At 37.2% G+C, this 27,771-nt stretch overlaps 2 protein-coding genes across 3 annotated transcripts in view; both read right to left on the bottom strand.

The window, feature by feature from the left end:
* The window catches only part of fbxo34 (F-box protein 34), a 28,124-nt gene extending 8,875 nt beyond the window's left edge, over positions 1-19,249 (bottom strand). The window contains exons 1-2 of one of the 2 annotated variants that reach the window (XM_079832274.1): positions 18,998-19,249; positions 432-585 (exon numbers count right to left, since the gene is read on the bottom strand). In XM_079832274.1, the coding sequence (XP_079688400.1) occupies positions 432-523 (92 nt within the window). In that variant the 5' untranslated portion in view covers positions 524-585; positions 18,998-19,249. Of the gene's footprint in view, positions 1-431; positions 586-4,336; positions 4,498-18,997 lie in introns of those variants that run through there. The other variant, XM_079832275.1, reaches the window with a different exon arrangement.
* Positions 19,250-21,697: 2,448 nt separating this feature from the next.
* Positions 21,698-27,552, bottom strand: lgals3b (lectin, galactoside binding soluble 3b). The gene is made up of 6 exons (XM_079832578.1): positions 27,512-27,552; positions 26,159-26,176; positions 25,732-26,076; positions 24,901-24,989; positions 23,529-23,697; positions 21,698-23,251 (listed from the first exon to the last, which is right to left on the bottom strand). The coding sequence occupies exons 2-6, from the start codon at positions 26,162-26,164 to the stop codon at positions 23,093-23,095; spliced, it is 768 nt and encodes a 255-aa protein (XP_079688704.1). The 5' UTR covers positions 26,165-26,176; positions 27,512-27,552; the 3' UTR covers positions 21,698-23,092.
* Positions 27,553-27,771: the final 219 nt, after the last annotated feature.

Raw genomic sequence — 27,771 nt, 5'->3', positions numbered from 1 at the left:
TTTCTCCACCCTCTGGACAGCACAAGATGCTAAAAGCAACACTTGTTTGCCATAGTAAGATGGGGGTCAGAAATTGTCAGCATGAGAACCATGGCTCAATGTGTGTTAACAGTTCCGTCACTGCTCAGCAGAAAATTCTATATACATGTTCTAAACATCTTTAAAGTTTTTGTTACAAAAACATTTCGCTGAGGGCTGATGTTGGCTGTCGTGTCCAAACAAAATAATGAAAAACACCCCTGATGGAGGTTGACATCCGTGATGATGATGAACAGATGAAAGAGAGTTTATGTTGTTTTTCTGGAAATGAACAGCAGAAACCAAAGTGGATTCAATCCATCTAAACAAATGTAAGTGAGTGAATTACCATCAAATTATCCTCAAAATGTGTGATGTCATGTATAGGCTTGAGTGCAGTAAGTACTAATTACCTCCAGACTGATGGCGGATTGGAGGCTCGTAACCGTGGTTCCCGGTAAGGGGTGGGGTTGCAGTAACTGATAGTTTCACATTTCTGAGGCATTAGGCTCCTCCCTCCAGTATGAGCGATGTCTCCCAACAGAAGAGCTCAGGACTCCAGCCTCACTGCAAAACATTGATGGACAAAATTGAGCAACAGCTTGGCTTTCCAACCTGAACACACATGTGCAGAGTCTGTACAAGGACAGTTTTGAAACATAAGACCCTAATAGTATAAACTTTTTTATAGTCTAGTTAGTTAATTTATTGCAGATATGTTTATTAGAACAGCTGAAGGTATTTCCACCAGGAAACTTCTAAAGACTTGACTCACGGTTAACTATTAAAACACTTACTGTTAACCCCTCTCAGTTCTCTTTCTGTGGTCTCACAGAGTCTTGCGCACATCTCTGTCTGTACTATTTGGGACTTTTCTAAGCAGTTCTGCAACCTTTTACTGCAGCACGTCTCATGTTACTGTGTCCCTCGGTTTGTAAAGCTTTGTTGTAGTATTCCTAATTTGCAAGTCACTCTTTTAGCATAAAATATAAGTGCAACTGAGTGTGCTTATATGCATAATCTTACACAGATTGTTGTTTATAACCGTGTAGCTCATGAAAACAGCTTCTGCACACATCAATTTATGCCAATTAACCGGGCTGATTTATTGTCCATTTTAATGACAATTTCGGAGAAAACATTGATTCAAAACCTGACGCAAAAGGGTTCTTGCATCATCCGGTTTTTATGAGCTGATTTTTGACAGTTGGCAGCAATATGCTGTACATGTAAATACACTGAAATTATCAATTTTAGGTTTTAAAACGTTCTGCACACTGGTTAGTGGTGAACAAAACATGCCCTATATGTTCTCTAGTACCATTTTGTAGTGGTAATTCTAACCACGTGCAATGGCTACAAATACTGTGCCTCAACAGAACATGTACATTTTAAAAAAGTAACAATACCAGTCCTTCTGCAGTACCGGTAGTATTCAGTACTGGGTCAAACTGGCACCCGTTGATAGGCACTGCTTTCAAACGCTCTGTGAAGAGCATCAAAGGTTTCTATTTACAACGCGTTTTTGCAGCATTGCGCATTCACAGACACTAGTATATATATCTATATATATATATATATATATATATAGATATATATACTAGTGTCTATACTAGTGTCTATATATATATATATATATCGCGATTTGATTTAAGTGTACTGACCTACGTTTTATTTACTCATCAAAACTTTGACAAATTCCGTGACATTCCACGTTATGCAGTAAATTCTGTTTTTATGACTGGGTTCCATCTGATTACAAAAATGTAATCTGTAACGTATTCCGTTATGTTACTCAATCTGAGTAACGTATTCTCAATACTTGATTACTTCCACTAAGGCTGTGCCGATGATGGCTGACCGACATCACGATGGAGTGCCGCCCCCCGTTGTGAGTCTTGCGTGAGCGACACACACTATAACTAGTCTATTCTATAGTTAACCTAAAAACTTTGCACTGCAGGGATTGCTCTGTATATTAAAGTAAGAATATAACTAATGCATATGTTATTTTAAATATTGTAGTCATACCAGAGACGTGACGTGTTATTAGTCTGTGAAAATACCGTGTCAGGCAGGCTATACACATATTGATCTTGACATTGTTAGCCTCTTGTCTTATACTGTGAATTTAACTTGAAATATTTAATTTTTGTTCAAGAAAACAGTCCTTATTAATGTATTATTAGTATACAAGCCTATTGTAGCGTCTCATGAGATCGTGCTCATTGTCACACAACTCTTGCTAATATATGTGAAGCAGCAGTTTAAGATAAACCCAGACTTCAGCGAATGTCAAATAACTCTGTCTCTTGTCTGGTTATTACTTTTAAAGACAATTTGACTTAGCCATAATGTCAAATGAAAGAGTGAAGGTGATTCTGATAACACACATTTATTAAAACACAGATGAAAAACAAACCAAGAACAAGAAAACGGGAACAACACTCAGACCGAAACTCGGGATTTACCAGCACAATTACCTTTTTGTTGTGCAGAGCAAAGCATAGCTACAAAATAAATTGTGTTATTGAAATATTGTAAGGTGGTTGTATGAACTACACGAAAGAACGTTTAAAGAACAATATGCAAAATCTCAATTGATCAGCTTCGTCATGGATTGTGAAAAGTGCATGTAACCTATTGGAAAGCCACTAATTAGTTGGTTGAGTAAAATAATGAAATTATAGTTAAGAGATATAGTAAAATAATAAAAATTGCTAAAAAGTGCACAACTTTTCTTAAGTGAAAGAAAGGTACAGACCGTCTTCACTGACACGCTGCACAGTTATATTTCGTTCTCCATTCTCTTTCTTTAATGTGAAATGCTATTTGAATTTCCAAGATAGAAACGCGTTCTTGCCCTGACTCTGTTGTTCTCTGTTGTCTACCTCTAGCTCCCGCTGCTCCTCTTCCGACTCCATTGTGACTGATCAGGCAAACTGCGCGTTTTCATATTGGGCCGTTCTGGGAAATGTATGGAGTTGTCTTAATTTATTTAGAGAATGAATAAACTCGTGAAATCGAGAAGTATCGTAATGTAATCCATGGATTTCAACAATGTAACTGTATTCTAAATACCAACTATTTAAATTGTAACCGTAACGGAATACAGTTCTTCATAATTTGTATTCTGAATACGTAACGCCGGTACATGTATTCCGTTACTCCCCAACACTGATTAAATGCAGACAGCAGCGCAGCAGGAATATTACATTATAATCTTGGATTATGCAATAGACATTATACAGCTCAGTGCCTTCACACATTCATTAACAAAACCATTGGTTTGTTATATTGGCCTTTTTCATGCTGTAGCCGATATGCCGATGGTTGTAAATTGATAACAAAAATCGGCCTATAAATATCGACGGCTGATACATCAGTTCATCTCTAGTTATAACCCTACAACAAAGCATCACAGATTGACATCTTGACTCTGTAAAGTAATTGTGCATCTTCAAAGCCGAATGGAAACGCAGTTTACCTTAAATAGCCTATGTAGTATGCAGTAACCACTTGTGAGGGTGTAATTCCAAAATAACTAGGCTATCACAAAGAGAGACACAGAAACCTACATAAAAGAGACTGGGGACATTGATGGGAAGAAGCTTTAATAACCTGAATTGGTAACAAACTGGGTCACAGCACCATTTTGTTAAGAATTTGTTCAGATTTTATGTACAATGTTACATATTTATGTATGCGTGTGTATATATCTCCTACACACAAACTACTTGCTGCAGTAAGCCTATTATAGTATGTCATGTCAAATGATTAATACAAAAAATTAAAATAAACATTCTGAAGGTCAAACTACAGCTCTGATGATTATTACAAACATAATCTCTTCTGGAAACAGAAATAAAATGGCATAGAAACGTGCATGTGAACATGCTGAACAGAACACATTTTATGCCCATTCCCTCGCCAGGGGCTAGAAAAGCAGCCAAGCAGTTTGTTTTCAAAGAGATTCTTCACCCATGAAAAGCAGATAAGCCTGAAAAATGTTTTTTTTGGAACAGTATCCCATGTTCCATACATGAGTCCTCAATGAAACACTTGCTAATAAAACGGACACTGACTGAGCTCACCAGTGGACAAGATGGCATGGTCTCAACGGAGAGAGCAAAACAAAGCACAGATAACTTAATTTCCTCTTTCTATCAGTGTTTTCCGAGTACTCATGTTCATCCAGCTCCCGAGGTGGATCCTCAAATGAGCAACTGCCTAACAGACAGCTTGAAATTTTTCTCTGAAGTATAATTTTTTGACAATCAAATGAAAAAAACAACAACAACAACTCACAAATACTCACATTCATCCAAGCCATTCGGCAAGTCAATGCATTGTAAATTCCTCCGGTCCGACATTTGCACAGTATTCCATTACAGAGGATAGTATGTACACAGTCTTCAGCACAGCACGTGGTTTTATTGGTCTGACTGACACCCTCCAGAATTTCACCTAAGCAGCTGTGATTGGCCGGAACAGGAGGGCTCCGCTTACAAGCACGTGTGCGCCTGCCAGAGGATATAAACGCAGTCTGATAAGGAGCCAATGGGCTATTCAAGATCCTTGCATGCCTATAAATGGCAAAGATAATCAATACTTTTGGACCTTCGCTGAAGAACGGGAACTTAGTGCAGAATCTGCACAATAAACTTTACAAGCAGTGATGCAAGCAAAACAACATGGAAGACAAACAGTGAGTAAAATAAAATATACCAAAAAATACACAACTGCACAAAGCACATACAGTGTCCTTTAAAGGCCCGAGAACTTCTCATATCGCACTTCCTTTACCTGAACTTGCTCGAGCTTTTCCAAAAACAATGGCACTCATTCAAAAGGAGAGGTGGGGCGGCTGCTAAGCTTACACAATGCCATTTCCAGACCGTCTAAAACAGACCAGCTGCTACAATGGCTTTCATAGATCTTTCCAGATCTCGGACACTGTAAAAACATAAGAGTATAAATCAAAGAGCCACGCACCTCTCACGGTACAAACCCAAGGATTTTCAGCTGCTCTCCTAAACAGAGGAGCCTTTGAGTTTGTTGAAAGAAATCATACACAAAATATATCAAACCGTAGCAGTTACACTGGTGTCACATGACTGACCTCACTACATTGGATGCATAAACTAGTGATTTAATCATTTTTAATTCCAAAAATTCCAAATATTTTGCAATTTAAACATAAATCAAGAGATTTAACTGCAGTTGATAATAGTTCCAATGCATTCATTCCACATGAAACTAATAAATGATCAAGTTGAGCACTTTGTACCGAGGAATACAGCATTTCACACAGCATGCAAAAGTAGCAAGTCATCCAGCAATTCTTTGCAGTCATATAATTCACATACGAAGCACAGTCTACACAGTAGTGTTGTAAAAGCATCAATGCAATTATATTTGAATAAATAAATACATACATGAATTGGAAAAAAAAAAAAACTCAACTACTGTACTAGTTACAACTGCACTCTCAAAAATAATAAAAAATAATGTCCTTTGCAATAAAAAAAAAACAATCAAGTGCTTGGACTTAAAATTATACTGTAAAAAATTAGGGATTCACCTAATATTCGGCCACCGAAAATTTTCGGCCGATAATGGCCCAAAAGAGCATTTTCGGTTTTCGGCCAAAAGACTTTTATCACCGAAACAATACGGCCAAAATGTTGTGATGACGCAAACAGAAACCGCGACCTGAACGTGCTTGTCTGAAGCAACATGTCTGCGGTGTGGACGTATTTCAGTATATCTGAGAAACACCCACGGACAGCGCTTTTCAAAACATTTAATACCGAAATTTCAAGAGGGGGTGCATCTGCAAAGACTTTCTCCACGTCAGGTTTAATTTATCACCTGAAATCCAAACATTCCGATCGCTACAATCGTTTCCGATAGGAACGCGGCACAGAAAAGGAAAAAGCCTCTGAGCACGCTCACTCTGGTGATCTGTCTGAAGTCCCCATCCCCAGAAGTGATAACCCTCTTGCCTACTGGAGAAGTAATCACGGCTGCTTTCCTGACCTGGCAAAGATGGCACGCAAGTACTTGTCTGCTCCATGCACAAACACTGACAGCGAGAGCTGTTCAGTGCAGCAGCTCATGTTCTCGATGAGAAGAGGAACAGACTTCACTGTGAAACCGAACGGTTTCCGAATGCAATCTTTAACAGTGGGCATGTTTTAAGCATGGAACACACTTCAATCTGAGTTCCCACACCAACATCGATCAACATTTATCACGAAATTCAAACGATAAAAGCCGTTTTGACGCTCTTTAAATGTGGCATCACTGATCACATCACAGTTCAAGCGGCAGCGCGCGCGTGCGCGAACGCGATCATCTATGAGCGCGATCAATCATCTCTTCCTAAAGAATAAACATGAATAAACATCTGAAGGTGTGTTGAGGATACAACTTACTGTCACGTATCATATATGGTGTAATCTCTCAGTCAGTGTTTCAACGGCGGAAAGACCTCAATATAACTGCTGTAGTAGTCCTTTTTAAATGCACTTGACCTAAATGCACTTTGTTTTTATGAGAGAACATTTAATTTTAAAACCTTTCTGTAGGCCTGTACATTATTATTTAATGTACACATGAGTGGGGTCAAGTTAAACATTTTAGTATGAATTTTATTTTATACTGTGCATTGTTGCAGTGTGCTAAATAAATATTGCCATAATTTGTAATTGATTTATTCTTTGAAACTATAATATTAATTTATGCAATTGCAATGCCTTGATTTTAGTAAAGTTAGTACACAGTCATAGCCATAAATGCAATGGTACTAATAATTGGCATAATTTCTTTCGGTGTTTCTGCCAAGAATTTTCACTTCGGTGCATCCCTATAAAAAATGTTTGCAATATTTAGAGAAAAATACTGTAAAAATGCTACGATAAAAACATGTTAATGGTTACACCATACACGGTGAAAAACTGTAAATGGTTTAAAGCCATGATAAGTAATTTTTCAGCACTAGAGGTCACTTATGCAAAACAAAGACGTAGCTTGATGATGCCTTGATTTCGTGAAGCTTTTATTATGCCGCAGACGACCGCTTCCGCTTCTTCCAGTCATGCGTATGTGAGGTAACGCAGCGCTGTTTTATCATACTAGATACATTTGAGTGTGTTGAAATTTATGTTATAATGCTACTCAATGTGTTCGCTCGGCGGCTACTATGAGACACTTGTTGCGCACTGCAGTAAGCTAGATCGATATTAGGCATGGTAAAACATGACACTTGCGGTAACTCAAGAAAACGAGATTTTAACAATAAGACTAACGGTGTTGATCAGTTCTGTCGATGAATGCATCCAAACAGTTGTTCGCCTGTCTAATAAAACACATAATATATTAAAAGCTTCTTTGGTGTTTCCATGGTTTCTACAAAATAAAAATCGAGGGTAATCGCATTGCACGGACGGTCCGTGTCCTGGTTAAAATGGCTTATTTCTCTGGATTGAAACATTCTTGGAAACATTTGTGATAATGTAAGTACACAAGTCAACGAAATATATAACATTGTTCTAGTGGTTTTTGGATATTTTAACGTCACATTATATGTCATTTTACTGTAAAATACTGCCAAATGCATGGTTTTTGCTAGCCCGACCGATGAGTTTTTGGGGGCCGATGTCGATACGATATTAGGGAGTAAAAAAATTCCGATATAGATATATCTGTCGATATTCTTTATGTGTATATTATAGTACAATTTTGTGTGAATATTTGCGCGCTGTGAGACACAAGGGCGCGCGTTCACATTGGTGGCATATACACCGATGCCGATATATCTGCGACAGGCTCATACCGGACAATAAAATTGCCAGACCGATAAATCGGGCTTTAGTTTTTGCAAGTAAAAACTATGAATTATGACCTCTTTTTTTTTTTTAAATGTTAAAAGTAAAATGGCATTCCAAGAATCAAAATCTAAGTACATTTCACTTTCAGCAGACTGAGGTTCACTTCCCCCTAATTCTTCAACACAACTTCCCTTCTTCAAAAACTTTGAAGTAACTCTGTGGTTTTCGATTTCAAATCCAGCAAAGGCAGTCTATGTATTTTTCAATTGACATAATCTGCTTTTATATTTGATTTGGTCCTCTTTCAAAGCAAAGCACTTGGGAGTTTTCTTTCCCATAACTGAGCTGCAGATGGGCTGTGGTGCTATTGTGCAACGATTTGCCTTCTCAAGTTGCCTTCCTGCACGTTCGTGGGTCACAAACAAGCTTGCGATTATCTTTGCCCTCCCTGTCCTCTCTGTTGATTGCTACATGGTTGTTATACATGCTGATGTTTAAAATTCAATAAATGGTTAGATTAGAAGTCAATAATCAGTCCAAATTGATTACAAATTCAATAGTCAAAAATACTTAAAATATATCTGCAAGATCTATAAAGAAATCCTTTTATCATAAGATTAACATGACAAAAAGGAGTTTGCACCCAAACAGACGTGTATACCTATTCAATGTTTCAACACATATGATATCAGAAGACTATCTTATGATCCAATAACCAACCAGTGTTAACCACTCAGCAGATTGAAAAGAGCTCAAGTCAACAGTAGTTCAGTTGGCTAACAAAAAAAGACATCAACAACTAACAGTAAAGCCTCCGATTACCCAACAGCCCCAGCTCTGAATTTCACATCTTGATAGAAGTTCACACATGCTCTGTAATTGCTTCTGTGGCACTTTGAGGGACCGTCCACAATAAGGGTGTGTGCATGTGGAAGTGTCCTGTTGCCAAATACTACGCTGCTATTCTGACGCCATACTAGGAATAGTTAGGTCAGGTCAACAAGCATATCAGCAGCCCAACCCAACGCAACCAGCAAGCACAAGCAGCATAAAAATACAGCACAGATATACACAAGGTCCATTGCATGACCTCAGACAAAACCAGGCCTTTGAACTCCTCGCCAGCTGAAACCTGATTACACACCTTGTGCAATCGCCATTCCAAAACAAATCTGTTGCCATTATAACCGCTATCTGTCTTCTCTCTCGCTCTCCTATTAACCAGCCAGTGTCATAAACTATCTATAATGAGCAGACATGTGAACACAGCCGTATGATCTCATTAAGAAGGTGAGCCAGCAAAGCTAATGTTCTAAGTAGGAATCGACAAACCATCTGCAATGAGTCACTCCTTGTGAAAATGTGAGGTTAGCATGCACAGAAAGTGCTCTGATGTGAGCTTGTTTATGACGGATGAGTCAAATATAATTGAAAATGGCTATTTTTACATAAACTACAGATCAAAGGTTTGGGGTCGGTAAGATTTGTTTAATTTTTTTAAAAAGACATCTCTTATGTTCAACAAAACTACATTTACTTGATCAAAAATACGGTAGAAACAGTAATATTGTGAAATATTACAATTTTAAATAACTTTTCTATTTGAACTCTCTGGGGTCGGCAAAGTCACCAGTGCCTTTGGGGCTGGGGCCACACTAAAAGATTTTTAAAATGTTAGACCACAAACACTAACAGATTCCATTCACAAACAACAGAGTCCCGCCTGTGAATACAAAAAATCTCAAAAATCTCTTGCATCAAACGTGACTTTAAAGTAAACAAACATGGCGGACGACCAGCAATAATAAATGTATAGTGTATGGACTGCTTTTTGCGGGGAGGAAAATGTTTAGATGAAGTGTGAACATGGACTTTACATCCTTTCTGATTGGGTACCGTTTCGTTTCACATGATAATCCAAAGAGCATGTGCGCGTTTGTCCTTGGGGTTCCCCCCACACAACAGGATTTCTGATCATAAATATTCAAAATGTTGAATATTCACGAAATCAGATCGGGGCAGCTCTGAAGTTCTTCTAAGCAGATTCAATCACTCCACACCACAGGAAAATCCAACATGACATTGTGACTTTGCGCAAACACACACACCACTTTCTAAAGCCAAATGGCGTGTTATCTGTAAGCATTTTGAGCTATCCGCGTGTATGTCTACGCCGTGTCATTCCGCGTGTATGTGTACGGCGAAACGAACCATCATCTCCGCGTGTATGTCTACGCCGTGTCATTCCGCGTGTATATCTACGCCATGTGATTCCGCGTGAATGTAAATGGATTTATAAACATTCTAAATGATGTTTTTTTGAAAATGTAAAAATGCAGAATGTTTCTTGTGATGGGTAGGTTTAGGTTTAGGGGCAGGGGGAGTGTGAGTGTGAGTGTGAGTGTGAGTGTGAGTGTGAGTGTGAGTGTGAGTGTGAGTGTGAGTGTGAGTGTGAGTGTGAGTGTGTGTGTGAGTGTGTGTGTGTGTGTGTGTGTGTGTGTGTGTGTGTGTGTGTGTGTGATGGGTAGGTTTAGGGGTAGGGGCAGTGTGTGTGTGTGTGTGTGAGATGGGTAGGTTTAGGGGTAGGGGCAGTGTAGGGGGATAGAATGAAACGGCGTTGATAAACACGCTAAAAAGCGATTATGCGTCTTGATTGCACGCCAAAATGGCATACGAATTGGCGTGTCATACATACGCCATTTCATGAGATCGGTCTGGGAAAATCTGTTAAAACCATCTGTAAAACCATCAAGCTAATTGGAACTTTATCTAGGATTGTCAGAAGGGGAGAAATCGGCCCAGAATCCCCCCTTTTTCTTGTAGTGTGTACCTAGCATTACCAGTGATTCAAGTCAATTTTGGACATACAGATAGGAGTTTTACATCATTCAAAACTGTGAAAATGTCTTTTATTTGTGTAGACTAGGGCTGGACTTTTTTAAAGATTTTTCCAATGAATTCAAATGTAATGTTTTGCCGCGATTTTATTATTTATAAATCGAGAAATCGCATTTTTTTATAAAAATGTTAGCAAATGTTACATTTAGACATGTTTTCAATACAGCAATGAAAACAGTTAAAAGAAGAAAATTATCCGACCACATGATGATTTCGATAAAATCGAAATCGTGAATCGGTCAATGGTTCTGGAAAAAATTTAGATTTCTTTTTTTTTTTGCCATATCGCCCAGCCCTAGTGTACACTCACAGTAAAAAACTAAATGTTGTGCTTTTTGTAAAATAAAGAAAACAAACATGATGCGTCTCTCTCAATGAAGTCCATTCTGATACTCGTCAGACAACTTTGCCAATATTATGTTTATAAGCAACTGAAAAAAACAGAAATGTCAGGGCATGTCAAAACTTCTCCAGAACCCCAAAACGCCCTCAGACCCAGAGGGTTAATATATTGTCAAATGTAATTTATTCCTGTGATGGCAAAGCAGAATTTTCAGCATCATTACTCCAGTCTTTAGTGTCACATGATCCTCCAGAAATATGCTGATTTTTTACTCATTAAACATTTCTTATTAATTATCAAATGTTTGTGAAAATGTAAAAAATAAAAATAAAAATCAGGATTCATTGATTAATAGAAAGATTAAAAAATTGAAATAGAAATCTTATTATAATTTTCTTTCCTGTTACTTTTCATCAATTTGATGTGTCCTTTCTGAATTTCTTAAAATAAAACAACTTTTCAATGATAGTGTATATCATATTTTAACTTGATGATAAAATTCTAACTACAGGTGAGTGTCCTCTACATTTTGAATGACTAATACAACATCATTTATAAAAGACTAACCAAGTGAGGTCAGCTTGTTCAAGTGAACTTTTTCCTTTGCCCAATTATTCAGTACATTAGTCATTCAGGCAAGCCATAGACTAGCAAAAAAGACTTGGTTAGAGGTAGACAGGAAAAAATGCATTAAGTTTGCATTATTAATCGTGAAAAACAAAAGGATCTGTATTTCACGTGCTGCCCAAATAATGCAGAGTGTGTTGGCCCCAGCTAAAAAATTGCCACACAAATACTTCAAAGCATTTCAAGCTTGATGAAAAACACACTAAACCCCAGTTCGAAAGAAGGCAATGCAATCCCAACCACATACTATTCCACAGACTTGCCTATCACGTTCAAGACAAAAGCTTGTCCCAACCTGCTGAGTATTTCTTCCCTGTGAGAGGTTTGTATAAATCAGTGGTTTGCAGAGTGAGGTAAGGTACACCTTTCTGCTTCACACTTCCCTTTAGCCAGCCACATGACTCCATGACGAGTGACCAAACAGGTTCTTAAGCTGTGTAAGTAGTCCAGTTGTCAGACTTCCCCTGCAAGTGCCGCAGGGCTCATTGCGTTCAAACAGGTGGCCGCGCTCAATCGTGCTTTAAGAAGTGTTCACTTAACTAGGTATATTTTCACAGCACTGCATAAGGCAGACAGAACAACACCAAAGTTGGGCTTCTGTTGCACTTCTGCACGTTTCAACATGACACCGGTTGCTCAAATCAATACTTTTACTTGCCAAATAAACTTAAAATGCCTGCCAAATAAATCAACCTCTTGATTGGTCTGATAATGAATTGTTTAAACTACTCATTAGACGTGGTCTGAGACTATATGGTAGATTTCTGTGCCATAACTACAATACCTTGACATAACACTAAAAACTTAAAAAGTTAGTTCACCCAAAAATGAAAATTCTGTCATTTATTCCTTACCCTCATTTCGTTCCAAACCTGTAAGAACTTTGTTCATATTCGGACCACAAATTTAGATATTTTTGATGAAATCCGATGGCTCTCTGACCCCTCCATAGACAGCAATGTAATTAACACTTTCAAGGTCCAGAAAGGTAGTAACGACGTTGTTAAAATAGTCCATGTGAACTAGATCGAAAAATAGAAATGTGATGCAACGTGACATTGTTTATAGGGGTGGTTAATCTGTCTGATTTCCCGATTCGATTCGATTGCGATTATTGAAGTCCCGATTCGATTACAGTCGATTTTCGATTATTAACGATTCTCGATTAGCGATTATTGATTTTCCATTTCACAACAGTACACGAAAATACACTACAAAGTGATTGCAGTATAAAAAAAAAGTCAGCTACTGAATTACTTAACTCTTTTATTGAGTAACAACAACTCAAAGCACTTGTCGTGTAGTTACACAGAAATGAATACATCACATTGTGTTGTGACTCAATGTTGAACTAAACAATAACAAATAAATGAATGGCTTATTTCCTTTAGGAAGTAGATCAGAACCAACATACTGTAGAAATTGGACAATTTTCTACTGTAGAAATTGGACAATTTTCTTCTAGAAAGACAACGTATTCAGGTGGAGGAAGACTGCAGGTTGCAGTCGAAACATGTCAAGGTAAAGAAGTTTTTTCTCCACCTAAACACCTTGTCTTTCTAGAAGAAAATTGTCCAATTTAATCATTAAGACGACAAAATGAACATTTTTGAACAACTTACTGTAGCTTCAGCTTATATACTGTACTGTAGAACACGGTGACAAAATGTCAAGAGTGATGGATGCGGTGCGCGCGTGAGGGGGGCGGGAGCGCGTGGACCGCTCGAGCTCCTCTCGTTCGTTTCCTGACGTGAGAAAGACAAAAGGGGAAAAAACGACAGAAGAAAAACGGGTTCGTGTCGGAGGAGTGTCGAGGCCCGTTCGGTTCCGTGAGCGGGAGCCGCGGGTCGGTGCAGCGGAGCGGCGGTGTGTTTCCAGCATCAGTCCGGCTGTGTGTGTGTGTGTGTGATCCGCTCATCGCGTCCTCAGGATCGCCTTTATTCCCGCGAATGTGCGCGTCGATGTGTGTCGCGCTCGCTCATCTGAAGCGCTCATAAATCTGCGGATTGTAGGCGTTTATTTGGTGTTTGTGTGCGAATCTGACCCGTGCTAACGTGCTAATGCTAATGTGCCTGAGCTCCAGAGGAGGCGAGGCGGGAGGATTTCTAGAGTGTTCCCTCAGAATCATCTCAGCATTAACGACAGATTTACATTCGTCTAATTAACACACACACACACACACGCGGTGGTAGTGTCAGGTTTAGATAAATAAAAAAATCGATTTTTGAAAATTTAATGATCGATTCATGCTCGTCCATAACATACTCGCGATTAATCGATAATCGATTTTTTTCACCACCCCTAATTGTTTACAAGACGTTTTATTGTCTTTCTGCGGTTGAAACACTGATTGAGCGATTACACAACATATGATACAGATTCAGTAAGTTGTAATGTATCCTCAACATACCTTAAGAGATATTAATTCATGTTTATTCTTTAAGAAGAGATGATCGCGTTCACTCGCATTTGTGTTCCGAAGATGAACAAAGGTCTTACGGGTTTGGAACAGCATGATGACGAGTGACTAATGATGATACATTTGCTTTACAACAACTTCACAGGCTATTCTGCAACTTGAGTTGTTCTCTAAGATGTGACTGAAATCTAGACTAAAAACCTTCTAGAAGAAAAAAAACCACGTTGGTGATACCTTGAGGTCATTGAGCCACCTAAAATAAGATAACCTGTAAAAGTAAATGCACATGAATCTAAAACATGGCCTTTCCAGATAACAAAAGGACAGCAGAAGATTGCTGCGACCACAAATAAACTAGCCCACCACCAACACATCATCTGACAAATAACCGTGAGGACATATCTCACATCTATAATGGGATGTATGGCCTGGTTCTGACATGCCGCATAACAGCTGACCAGCAAAAGATAAAAGCCAGGCTTTGCACTCCTGATCTGCAATTACCAAAAGTGTAGAGCTTCAAAATGCTCATTCCACTTCCCCCATTATGGAAAAACAAGGCTTGCAGATCAGCCCAATGTTGGGATCAAGTGGAAAACAAGCATGGCTTCAGATCAAAATTTGGCTACGAGCAGGTCTTCAGGAAAGCAGACTTGTACCAACCAACTGTATTTTTGTTTGACCAATTTCAGTAAAGGTTTAAAAACGGTGTAAAAATTAGGGGTGCCATGAGATCTCACGAGACTAAAATGTGATGAGATTTCTCATCGAGGTGAAAAGCTGTCTCGCTTCATATTGGCTGCGTCTGAAAACCTAGGCAGCTGAATCGATGCCTCACTCCCTTATCAGACAATGGCTTGTAAGGCAGCGTTTGTGCATGAAGGCACCTCACGAAACTAATTTCGGACACACTTCTTAGGCAGTGTAACCGTTTTATGATCTACAGCAAAATAGAGAGAGCTTTGGTGAGAACAAATATTGAATTACTACATTAGTAATTTCTCGCTAGAAATGACATCAGAAGTAGAAAATGTTGGTAATTTTTTTTTTGTTATATTACATTTACACACAAACTGGCCAGCAAACGCAACTTTCGTACGTCATCTTTATTTTTGGAAAGCACATTGTGGGATATCAAAGGCAGCGAAGGATACAAATATGCTACCTTCATCTGATCGATTTTTGAAGGCATCTCAGCCACAGGAGATAGGAAGTGAAGCAAACATTAGATTCGGACGTGCCTTGTTGCCTTCCTGCCTTGTAAAGTGTCCTCCGAAATCAGCATTTTCCAGGTTTCGGATGCAGCCATTGTCAAGACGGAGTGTGAGGGTGAAGTTAGGATAGAATATTGCTGCGTCCCAATTCGCCTACTTATACTACGACCTAATAGGCATGTACTCTTTTTGTGAAGAAGTGTAGTATGCTAGCTTTGGGACATACTACTTCGTCATCTATAACGGACTCTATCGCTTAGTTACGTGCATCCCGTCACCAATTAAACTGCCCTGTCAATCATCATCCACATTCAATTTAATTTTCTACCGTATCGGAGAGAAATTTTGCATGTTGATCTGCCATTCGTGGGTCTTTAATGCAGAGACCCCCCTCATGTGTTTGCAGTTTAAATATAATGATGCAGTTAAAAGTGAATGGCCACACAAATCATTACAAAAGTTCCCAATGCTGCTGCATAGGGATGGGCGATATGGACTTAAAAATGTATCCCGATATTTTCTAGTATTTATTGCGATAATGATATCAATGACGATAAATGTAGTATCATTCCCCATGTTTTTGGATACAAGTGAGAGCTGCATGCATTCTTGAGAGACTCAGAAAAACAAACAATGATCTAGTAAAACGTACCTGTCATCAAATAGGCTCCTATAATACATTATATACATATATATATATACATATATACATATACATATACATATACATATACATAATTATACTAATAAAAATAAACTGGACTAAGGAATAATGAGCTTCTGGGTTCATGAATATTAATCACGTTGTCAGCGCTCATTCAAACTGATTTGCTGAAATCAAAACACAGTAATAGGTGCACGCCAGCCAATGAGATTCCCGTTTGTGCATTCGTTTCTTCCTGTTCATGAAAGGCTGAATAATTCCAAATAAACGCCATTATTTTACAGGCAAATACAACAAAGGATATTGTTTACATGTAGCACATCAATTCTGTGTGGTATAAGACTCTCTCGCTCTCTCTTTGAGTGTGTGTGAAACACTGAGCGCTCTGTCGCGCGCCTCACACTAGTGTTTAATGTGCGTCAAATACACTGCGCATTCATTGAGATGAACTGAAATAGTATGCTTTACCGATCGATTGAGAAAGAGCGAATATCTTAAGCGCTCAGTCCAAGTGCTCAGCGAGTGAAAATACATCTGTATGGTTCAGATTGTCCTCAGGTAGCCCCTCGTTTAGCTATTAACTCTTCCGCAGCTTCCACCATAGTTGTTTTCGCTCTGCACGTGAGATGCGGATTCAGTGCCGTCCCATCACGCGCTGCGCGTAGGACACCAAGTGCTGCGGGGGGCACCACACGAAAATTCATAGTTCAGCTATACTGAGTGATGAACGCAGCCACCGCGGCCATCATAAAGTAATAATGCTTAGGGCATCAAGAGACGGCAGGCGGCGGCACTGTGCGGATGGATCACGCCATCAACAAGGCTTTATCGTTATTATCGCAGGAAGACAAATTCTTATCGTGGGGAGAATTTTTACCGGTATATCGAAAACGATAAGATATCGCCCATCCCTACTGCTGCAGATGAAATATAATGTGGAAAACACTGAATACATATCTTTTCGTCAGGTTAAATACTGATAATTGCTCATGAATCTCTCGGAATCGCACTCGACCAGTCATGTTTGTAGATTAACACTTTATCCGCGTTTGTAGTTCTAATTGAATCGAAGACCGACAGGGCCGTGGCAGAGGATTCGTTGCGCAACAGAAGTGTCAGACAAATGTCTATTTTAAAATGCAGGTTCAGGACCACCACTCCCTATTCACAGAGTAGCCTACACGCGATCATGAAATTAAAAGTAAAAGCAAACGCAAGCGCGCATTCAAACGCGATTTCAATACGTTACTGCTGTTTGAAAACGAGAATATCTCTCAATATGAAAGCCATCTGTATAGTTAACCATCTCTTAGCTCTGTATCATGCTTGAAGAAAAAATTGGTCTCAATTTGAATATTCAGAATATTGAGTACTTTGATTATGGTTGCACTTTTTGTTTGCACTTGATCTATGATCAATTAGTGGGCAGGAGTTCAGTTAGGAGGTCAAAAGTTGTAGAAGCTCATAAATCATGTGCAGTTCTAAGGTATGAAGAGACAATCAAAAAAGAAAAGGCAGTCAGTTGAGTTTGTGCAAAAATACCTTTTACAGTGCTTGAGTATTGTCGTCTTTTACTGCATATGATAATTCATACTCGAGAAAGTAAAACTGAAATGACATTCATTACAAGATGATGAGTTAAAAGTTAAAATATTCCAAATGCACCTGCAAAAATGTTTCTAGGCATGCATTTTATCATTGAGGAAAATACTATGTAAAAAATCTCGTATCGTTCTTGTGAACCCAATCTCGTGTCTCGTCTCGTGAGATAAGCGTCTTGTCACACCCATAGTAAAAATATATATAATTGTAAGTAACTTTTCATTTAGACATTCAATGCATTTAATAAGCAAGCTAATTTATTTGATATATCTGGTAAAATATAATTTTTTTATAATTTCTGCATCCGGCAAGACTGAGACGCTTGTATCAACACCTTACACAGGGGCAAAGTTCAGATATTTAATTGAGTAGTTAAACATTACATGTTCTTTGCTGCTTAAACGTCTCGCTCATGTCCAATAAATCACCATGTTTTCTCAGGTCAACTAGTGCACATGAACACCAGGATGTGTCTGTGTTTGGGTTAAACAGCAAGTAGATGAGGTTGAAAGATCTCTATGGAAGTCATATCCTCACAATTAGCATGTTGTTGTAATTATATCCTCATATGACGGGTCTAATTCAGCATGTTTGCCAAAATTCTCATTAGTAGGTCTAAAAGACTTCAAGAGTCAGAAAGACATTTCAAATGTGACGATGAAAAACACCAAAAACACTTATAATTCAGCATATCTGAATTAGCTCAAAACTCTCTAAAATGCAAGACACTTTATTAAATCAATAAAAACAAACCTGAAAGTTAAATGAAAATAAATAACGGAAAACATAACCACTTAAACTAGGAACTGGCCACTGCACCAAAAAAAAAAGAGGAAAAAAAAGTCGCCAACAAAGTTATTCATTAGGGACCACAAGAGAAGCACGAGTAATATGCACTTATTTGCACCCTTTTAAAAAGACGGAACTGACAAACAAATACATATAACTCGAAGAAGAAAAAAAAGCACTCATAATATTCATAAATGTGACATTACTGCGTCCATCCTCATTAGCACTAAGGCTAACTGACAGAAACGCCATCACATACATCTGCTCTCTACAAGAGAGAAAAACAGGAGAACTTAAACGATTATAAGCATTTAAATACACATGCAAAATCAATAAACGATCAAAAATAAGTCATTTAGATTCTATTAAGGATGTGTGTCCTGTTTCGGGGGTGTTTAAATGCTAGTTCCGCTCAGCATATGCCAAACCGAGTCAACAGGGAAAAACACAGAATAAATGCTTCATTTAAATCACTTTGGATGCTAAATAAATCAATTTAAACTCTGGTAACGCCACAGATAAAGGTATGTTGACTGACAAGTAGGAGCAATAAGCCAAACATTAGGAAATAGAAGACTAAAAACTGACCTGAGAAAAAATAGAATAAAAGTCGAAATGGAGAGGTAAATTCACTCGCTGAGGGGGAAACCCTTCGTCGCCTTGTTCTTCTGTCTTTACTGGGGTGAATTCATCTCATCTTGACATAAGTTTAAGTCGTGTGTCCTTCAGGACTCAACGCTTCATGGCTCTCTCTCTCTCTCTGTGTGTGTGTGTGTGTGTGTGTGTGTTTGATCAGATCAGGTGAGCGCGCAGCGGGCACTACCTCATATGCACGCGCATAAAGACACGCTAGCGAGCGTGCACGCACCCACCCAGAAGAGAACTATAGGGCACTGCTTGGGATGGGCACAACAAAGTAGGTTTTTATGTTACATACATTTTTACATTCTTCTGCGATAACAACAATTAATAACATATTTCTTTGTTGCCTTCTGTCCAATAGGATGATTTTAAAGATGTTGTATTCATTCGGATTTTCAAGGATAGATTTGAATATATTTGTATTGTTTGTGTTTCATGACTTGTTTTAATTATAATAGTAGCGCAAAAAATAGTGAAATACTACAAATTCTACAACTTTATAAGATTACATATAGTGACATATAGTTGTGGCCAAAAAGTGAAATTAACATCTCCATCCTTTATTCAAATATTATAGGCTATTTTTTTTTTTTTAAATGGTTAAAGATTTTGTAAGCATATTGCGTAGTTGTGCTTGTGTCAGTTGTTTTAACATGTTGAAACGTCAAATTGTGCAGCCAACATATTTTTTGGCCAGGCTGTCATACATAGAAATTGTGAACACATGCAAAAACAAAAGAGAACCAACACAATATTAATAACCGATTATGTTTTAGTTGAATGCTTTTTGTGAGCTTTTAGTTTTTCTATGAATTTCTTTTTGCATATAAAATAAAACCTGTATCCGTTGTTTGCCGTTTTTACCAAATAATTGTGTCAGATACATTCATATGATACATACATACATGGGTCAAAGACGAAACAGAGGTTTTCAAGCATCAAAAAAATAAATGTGTAATACAGCTTTAAATTTAGTTTTTTCCTGTACATTAGAATGTGTCCTGTTTAATTTTATATTTTCTTAGCAAAAAATAATGACTATCACACATTTTTTACCATGATTTACAGAAGACACCCACTAAAATGTCATTCAGTGTAACAATATTTATGTATCAGAAAATCTTATTAGGCATATTTAAAACAGGAATCATTTGATGGCATATTAAAAGACTCTATTTAAATCTTTATACTTTGCCACTATCCTTCAAACCACTAGGTTTACCCATTTGCCAGCAAGAAGTTTTTGTAAGAAAGTGAAAATCATTTAAAATATAATAAAATGTTGTATGATCACATTATTTTATATATTTTAATGATTACAGGTTAGAATAAGTATATTGTTTATTTTTTTACATAAATGTATCTGTTACACTGAATGAAAAAAGCATACCCTGAATGACGAAATTCTACTTCAGCTTATATTGCAGGCCATAAGCTGGCCATCTATACCAAAAAGTGAGCTTGACCAGTAAAGTTAATCACAATTATTCACAACATCTACTTATTTTTCAAACATTCTAACAATATAAATGTTTATTTGGCATTTCACTGAATGACGTGCGGTTTTGTAACTTAGGATACCACACCATGAAAAGGTGGAATTATCAAATATTTAAGAGCAATGAATTCACTTTTCTGCTGCACCACATGGTCTTCAGGGGGCCTTTTGATGATGTCACAGACTGTCCAATGACTATATGTTTATTATATGATTTCAAAATGGCTTCTTGATCCTGTTACACTGAATGATCTCTTACAAACTGGATTTTCGGGACAAAAGGCCCCTGGTTATTTAAATACTTAAAAAAATAAGTAAGACATAGTCCTTTTAATATAACACAGCCAACACATATTTGAAAATGCCAAGAAAACAAATATATTTTTTTACTTGTTATTTTGTACATTTATTTAAGGATGTAATGGCAAAATCAAAGTCCGGACCATTACGCTGAAGGACAATTTTACACTTTGGAACATTATTTCCCCTAAATGTTGACATTTTATTTTGACTAAAGTTATTTGAAATAGAAGTAGACAGTTTACTTGCATTTAACATGTTTTTTATGTATATAAAATGACTTTTGTAAATTTGATGCGGACACCAAAATTGTGACGTCTTGTCTTTGACCCACATACATTGTTTAATGTTTAGACTTTGCTTCACTTTATATATATATATATATATATATATATATATATATATATATATATATATATATATATATATATATATATATATATATATATAAATAATCAAACTTGTGGGTCATTGAAAACCAATAGGCCTATATTGTATAAAAAAATAAATTAAAAAAATTCTTCTACATGCATAAAATTAAAAAAAATTATGCACTTTAGTTATTGTTGGTGGTTTCATCTGTGGGTTGCAACAGGGTTCAACTCTTTGAAGTCATCAGGAACTTCAGGCATTGATAAATAGACCTCTGCATAATTGAGGTCAGTTCTATTAGATTTCTGTCATGGTGTCTCTGACAACAACTCTGACAGACTGTTTCCATGATTAAAAATGTAACACTGCCTTGACTTCAGTTTACACTGCTGTTATCTTATATATTAAGAGCTGCCAGTAAAAGTGTACTACACAGATCTCACAGAGGATTGGAATTACATACCCACCACTCAGTGTTTACATCAGTCATTGTTTCTTTAATCATGGGATGTTTAAGAAGAACAATCTTTGGCACTGGTTACAGTTGAAAGTAAAGTCCTATTTATTTCATTCCAGTTCTAATTTCACATTAATTATGCATTATTCGTGAATGGCCGCTATCACATTCCGCACTATGACCTCCGCCATTATCCTCATCATCATTCTCATCATCATCAGCATCAATAGCAGAATTTGCAAGTGTATAAACAATGGGACTTCAATATCACATGTATCAATACTAAACACATTGTTCATGTAAAATATTTCTTCCCTCTTAACTGTCACCGTCCCACAGGTGGAACGCCTGGTGCTCTTTTTTTGATCGCCTTTTTTCATATCATATATTTAAGTAATTATCACAAATTAGGTATCATTTGAAAGCTTACAAACTCAAAATTCATCCTGTGAAAACCGTTTTGAAATCGGACATTGTGTTGCCATGGAAACGTTACTCTAAATTATTCTAGTGGGCTCCTCCCCTAGTGGGCGCTGTCATGTTTCATATTACAACAATTATTTTAACTACTTTATATTTAAAATCTTTTCCAATCTTGACAAAACGCATATTGTCGGAAAGGTCTGAGTCTCAAGGGTCCATATTTGGTGACTGTTTTGTGATGGAAGTAATATTTGGACAGAAATTTACAGGAAAATGCATCAAAACAACAATAAATGGAATTTGAATGACACCCGGTGGCTATTTTTGGTACAGCACCCTAAACAAAATCTCATGGGGACTTCAATTTTTGTGATATCAACTTCAAATTTGGAACACAAATTGGTTAGACATATGGCTTTGATTTTATAGTAATTTTAGAGTAAATTCTTTTTTGTAAAATATATATTTTATATGAAATAAAAAATATTTAGTACAGTATTTTTCATTTACAGTAAATTTAAACTTCCAGAACTATTTCATACTTTCATATTTTGAATTGCTTTCACTTCAGCAATAATCTGCAGAATGTCGTCTTTAAAACGAGACCAAACTTTGGTCTATATTCCAAAGCATTCTTGAATTACAGCCCTTTAAGTTTGGATAGTGCATTTTCATGTGTATTCTAAAAAGGGGGGTGACAGTTAAAGGGTTAACCCTACCATTGAACTTTATGGCAAACCAATCCTTCCCAGAAAGGAACAGGCCCACCTAGAGGTACCAAAGCTAACTACAGCATTGAGGAAAAACAGGATTTGCATGCAGATTTATATCACTCTTGGTCCCATTTATAGTAAATATAAACTCTTGTTGACATACATTGTGTTTAAAAAACATGACTACTGGAGGCAAAATAACATTCACATGTGGATGAATAGGTCGCACATGTCATTGTCAAAAGAGATAACACGATTACAGGATCAGTGGTATGATCTCACTGCAGTGTCTCCACATTTACAGAGCTGAGGGTGACATCACCGGAGATATTAAGACCTCTGATCTGATTGAGCTCACGGACCCGATGTCTGAACTCCAGAAGGTGTGACTTGTTCACTGCCACTTTGAAGTCAGTGTCAGTGCATAAGATCTTCATCTGAAATTAAAAACAATTTTAATCAGTTGCAATTGAACAAGCATGGAATAGTTTCGACCAAACATGGCAGGAGACAAATTCATAACCTTGCAAAGAGTTTTGTCTGATTTGTTGCAATATTTTTAGTGATGCTCTTTCAGGAGCTCTTATCTGATATCTATTCTGTAATGTCTTTAAACACAATGAGGGCCTAACAGTGGATATTTAAGACATTTGTTTAATCAAAATTAAAAAACTGAGATGAAAAAGAAACCAAATTGGTGGATGCCATGCTCACCTCAAAAGGCTTTCCTGGGACAAAAGGGAAGGCGTTGAGCTCTCGCTCTTCTCCACCCCACTGGTTTCTAACCATGCTGTTTCGCACAATCACTGGCTTTCCGTCTTCGTTGAAGCGGGGGTTTAAATGCAACGCAATGTCATTGCCTCTGGTTATATTAATTGTGAACCTATTTGGAGGAGAAAAATAAGATTACAAGATTATTAGGACATCATAATGAAGAAGATTTTCACAATTGTTAAACAATGATGATGACGGTTAAATGTTTAATTTCATAATTTAACTTCATTTAATATGTTCTAGGTCTTTAACAATTTATCAGTGCACATTATTTAAAAGCTAAATTTGTTTTTGTAATCTTTTACCAACATTTTATGACAAAACACAATTTATACTTTATGATGTATATTACACTAGGCCTAAATCCAAGATTTATGTATTTAAATTGCATACAAAAATGTACATTCATTTGGATTACAGTTTTAGCATAAAGTCATAAACTTAATGTGATGCATATTTGTCAGTCAAATTAAAAGAAAGAGGGTTCTGTAATAGTATACAAATAAACCGGCTGTTTAAACACACAATAACCAGGTTCATATATTTCTCCTCAATAAATCAAATTTGTTTCAATCATACATTTTAACTAGCTGAATATTGTTCCACAGCTAACCATATTTTAACCATGCTCATACTTTTTAACTGAACAAATGTAATTATTTTCACAATGAACAGATTTATGCTGATTCTAAGCAATATGATTAAATGCAATTTGAAAATATGATTATTTAAATAAAATCAAATAGATGCAAATAGTTAATAATGAACTCTGGCTTGCTTTTTTGAGTCTTACCTGTTTAATTTAGGAATGACTGACATATATTATCACATTAAAGGTAGGGAAGACAATGCTTTTCAAAAACACTTTTTGTTATACTGGTTGAAACTCTCTTCACATCCTGAGAGCAATCAATAATAGAAGTGGTCTAAATATTTAAAAAATGTACATATCTTCTGTGGATTTCTCCAAAAGTTTGTCCAATTATTATTAATGAATCTGCAGCAGCCAGGTGGTACAAGTCAGAGCTCTAAGTTGTTCAGGTTCATTACTATTGTAATATTATGTGCTTTGAGACATGAGGTAATTTTAACTTTGCAGACTCTGCTCTGTGCATTCATGAGTTTTGGAGGAGCTCCGAAATTGCCTAACCCTAATTTAAATTGAATAGTTTGTTAAAACTCTGTAGTCCAAATAGATGTGAATTTTATATGCATTTCAATACACAGATGTTAAATTTAGACCTAAATACTTCTTGAGTGCATGTACTGTCATCTGTCATTGTTTTTTGTCTGTGTGCATTTTTTTTTTTACATTTTAGCGTTGGGTTTGACCTCTCCAGTGATGGTGGTGAGCATCTTGTTATAAAGTCCACTTTGTAGCGGGAGCTCAAATGGCACAACCTTGCAAAAGAAAAAAAAAAAAAATTAATTTAACAACAAAAAAAGTATAGTAAAGTGGAAGAAACCAAAAACCATATCAGGGCTAAAGGCACACTGGGGTAAAAGGAGCATTTGATTGTATTCTTATTTTAACACTACATTCTAAAGCAATTAAACTGGGTTGTTTTAACCCAGCTATTGGGTTGTTTTAAGCAAACATTTAACCCAACCGCTGGGTTAAAACAACCCATTCACTGGGTTAAAACCACCCAATTGTTGGGTTAGTCCATTTTCAACCCAACTTGGGTTGTTTTTAACCCAGTATTTTTTTAGAGTGTAGATGGCACAAAAAGTAAACATCTACTTTTGTTTTATATTTTCAAGTATTAACTTATTAAAGCTAAATGATTTGTATTTATACTGGGTGTCTTTAACACCGAGCGTGGGGTAAAAGGCCCCCCTCGCCATACCTTATAGGATTTTTAAGGATTTAGGATTTATTTTCCCACAAAATGTTGATCCATCAATGTTCAATAAAAATCTATTTTTTTTTATATTCTGCAATCATACGCCATGGGAGTTGTGAAAAACACATTTTCTTTAAGGTGTGCCTTTAGCCCCTTTGAACCCTACTGTATTTAACACAGACCGTTCACTTTAACAAGATATTTAGATGTTCACTAGCCCTAGGTATTTAAAATCTATTCTATGGAACAAACTCTGTGATGGTTGTACAAATCAGAGAAGAGTAAAAACATCTCACTAGCGCTGGTAGAGCTGGGTTAGGAGCAACATAAGGGATGGTTTGTGGTGCAGCTCCAGGCCACCCAGGAGCTGTAGGCTGCCCGGGCTGTCCAGGCCATGTTGGTTGGTTTGGCTGCCCAGGCCATGTTGGTTGGTTTGGTTGCCCAGGCCAGGTGGGGTTAGCAGGCTGCCCAGGCCAGGTGGGGTTAGCAGGCTGCCCAGGCCAGGTGGGGTTAGCAGGCTGGCCAGGCCAGGTGGGGTTAGCAGGCTGGCCAGGCCAGGCGGGGTTGGCTGGTTGGCCAGGCCATGCTGGGTCTGCTGCCTGCTGGTTGCTTTGCTGTGGAAAATCGAGGGCATCTGAAAGCTGAAACAGAACATAATAGAACTTATAGCATGATACTTGTTGTGCTAAACTAGATAGAATTATTGAGATAAAATGTACTTACATCCATGTTCACTGAAATCTAAACAGAGAGAATACATTGTTAATTTTACAGAAAATAATAATAGGCTATATTATTAATAGACAAATGCTTATTAAAACGTTTTTAAGCAATTCCTCAATCTTGAATGTACAAGTTCAATCCCTCTATTAGAAGATATATGCAGCGTCCGATTTCGAATACTTAGGGAAGTATTATATAGTACCATATAAAAAAAGTAATATATAGTATGCGAAAAACATATGCCAAAAGAGTAGCATGTCCGAATTCATAGTATTTGGAAAACAGTAGGCAAAATGTACGCGGAAGACCTACTACTTCTGCCACTTTAGTATCTTTACTATCCCATGAGGCCATAGCAGAGGATTTATGAATGCCATTTAAGCAATGCAACTAACTCTGGTAGGTCACATGACAGTAACAACATGGCGGATGTAGTACGTCTGGATTTCATTCATACTACACATATTCATTCAAATAGAACATACTTTTAAGCTGTCCAAAGTAAATTAAAATTGAAATGTAGTACCTGCTCAAACAGTAAGCGATTTCTGAAGCAGCGATAGTCTCTGACATATAAACTAATTCTCTGAATTGGGTCAATGTTTGTTTTTTAAAAGGGCATAAATTACTGGTTCCCTCAAGTACATTGCATGCTTCCATGAATTGATGACTCACTCGTCCATGAAACCACCCACCACACCCATTGCACTGTGTGAACTGTGAGCCAGAAGGGATGTGTGATGATTACAATAGCAGATAATATTATATTAATAATAAACACTATGTGAAGCGTAATGAATGCACTCGTCTTAACAGAGATGTATGTTAAATACAATAAAGTTCCCATGAATTGGCTTTGGGTGCATTATAACTTTTACCTTAGTTTTTGTTAGAAGTTACAATGCACATAAGCATACTGTACATCTATACAGCTACAAATCGATCTAAACTTTTCACTCAACAACAATTTATTGTTGAGCAATCTGCACTCAAACAAAGTATGCAACTTGAACACTGCACGTTGCGACTCGTCAACAGGCCTGTGGATTTCACCGGGCCTGTGAATCACACGAAGACGTGTTTAAAACAAGCAAAAGTACAATTAAACTCTATATTTCTTTCAAAAGTGTCCAGATATTTGTTCAATATCTGTAAAACTCTAAAGAAGCCTTTCATGTCAACATGACAGGGCTACCTACTGTTAGCATTAGGCAAAAACTCATCGGCCACATACATAGATTTACACTATTTGAATACTATGCAGACACATACACCGAACTTGAATCTATTAACCTCGAAGATGCGGACAAAGTTTTTGAAAAAGAGAAATAAGGCTAAAGGAAGTAGGCCTACCTGTTCCGTGTTGTTGGTGGCACACAGATGTTGGAGGCAGTATGTAGAAATTCTGGGTGGAGTTCATAAATACACTCTCTCACGCCCCTGAAAACCCTCCCCAGTTCTTCTGAGAAGAGGCCGCACCCACAATACAAACTCATGGCCTGATTTCCATAGGGAAATATGATCAGTCAGAGGAGAGTCTATGAATAATCTTTTAACGAGTATGCTGAAGTTTTCTTATCTGATTGAGTCAATATTGGCTCTTCAGTATGTTC

This window comes from Gobio gobio (assembly GCF_949357685.1).
Source record: "Gobio gobio genome assembly, chromosome: 13".
Classification (NCBI taxonomy): domain Eukaryota; kingdom Metazoa; phylum Chordata; class Actinopteri; order Cypriniformes; family Gobionidae; genus Gobio; species Gobio gobio.
Note: the sequence above shows the minus strand (reverse complement) of the source record. Positions and strands in the feature narration are given on the sequence as shown.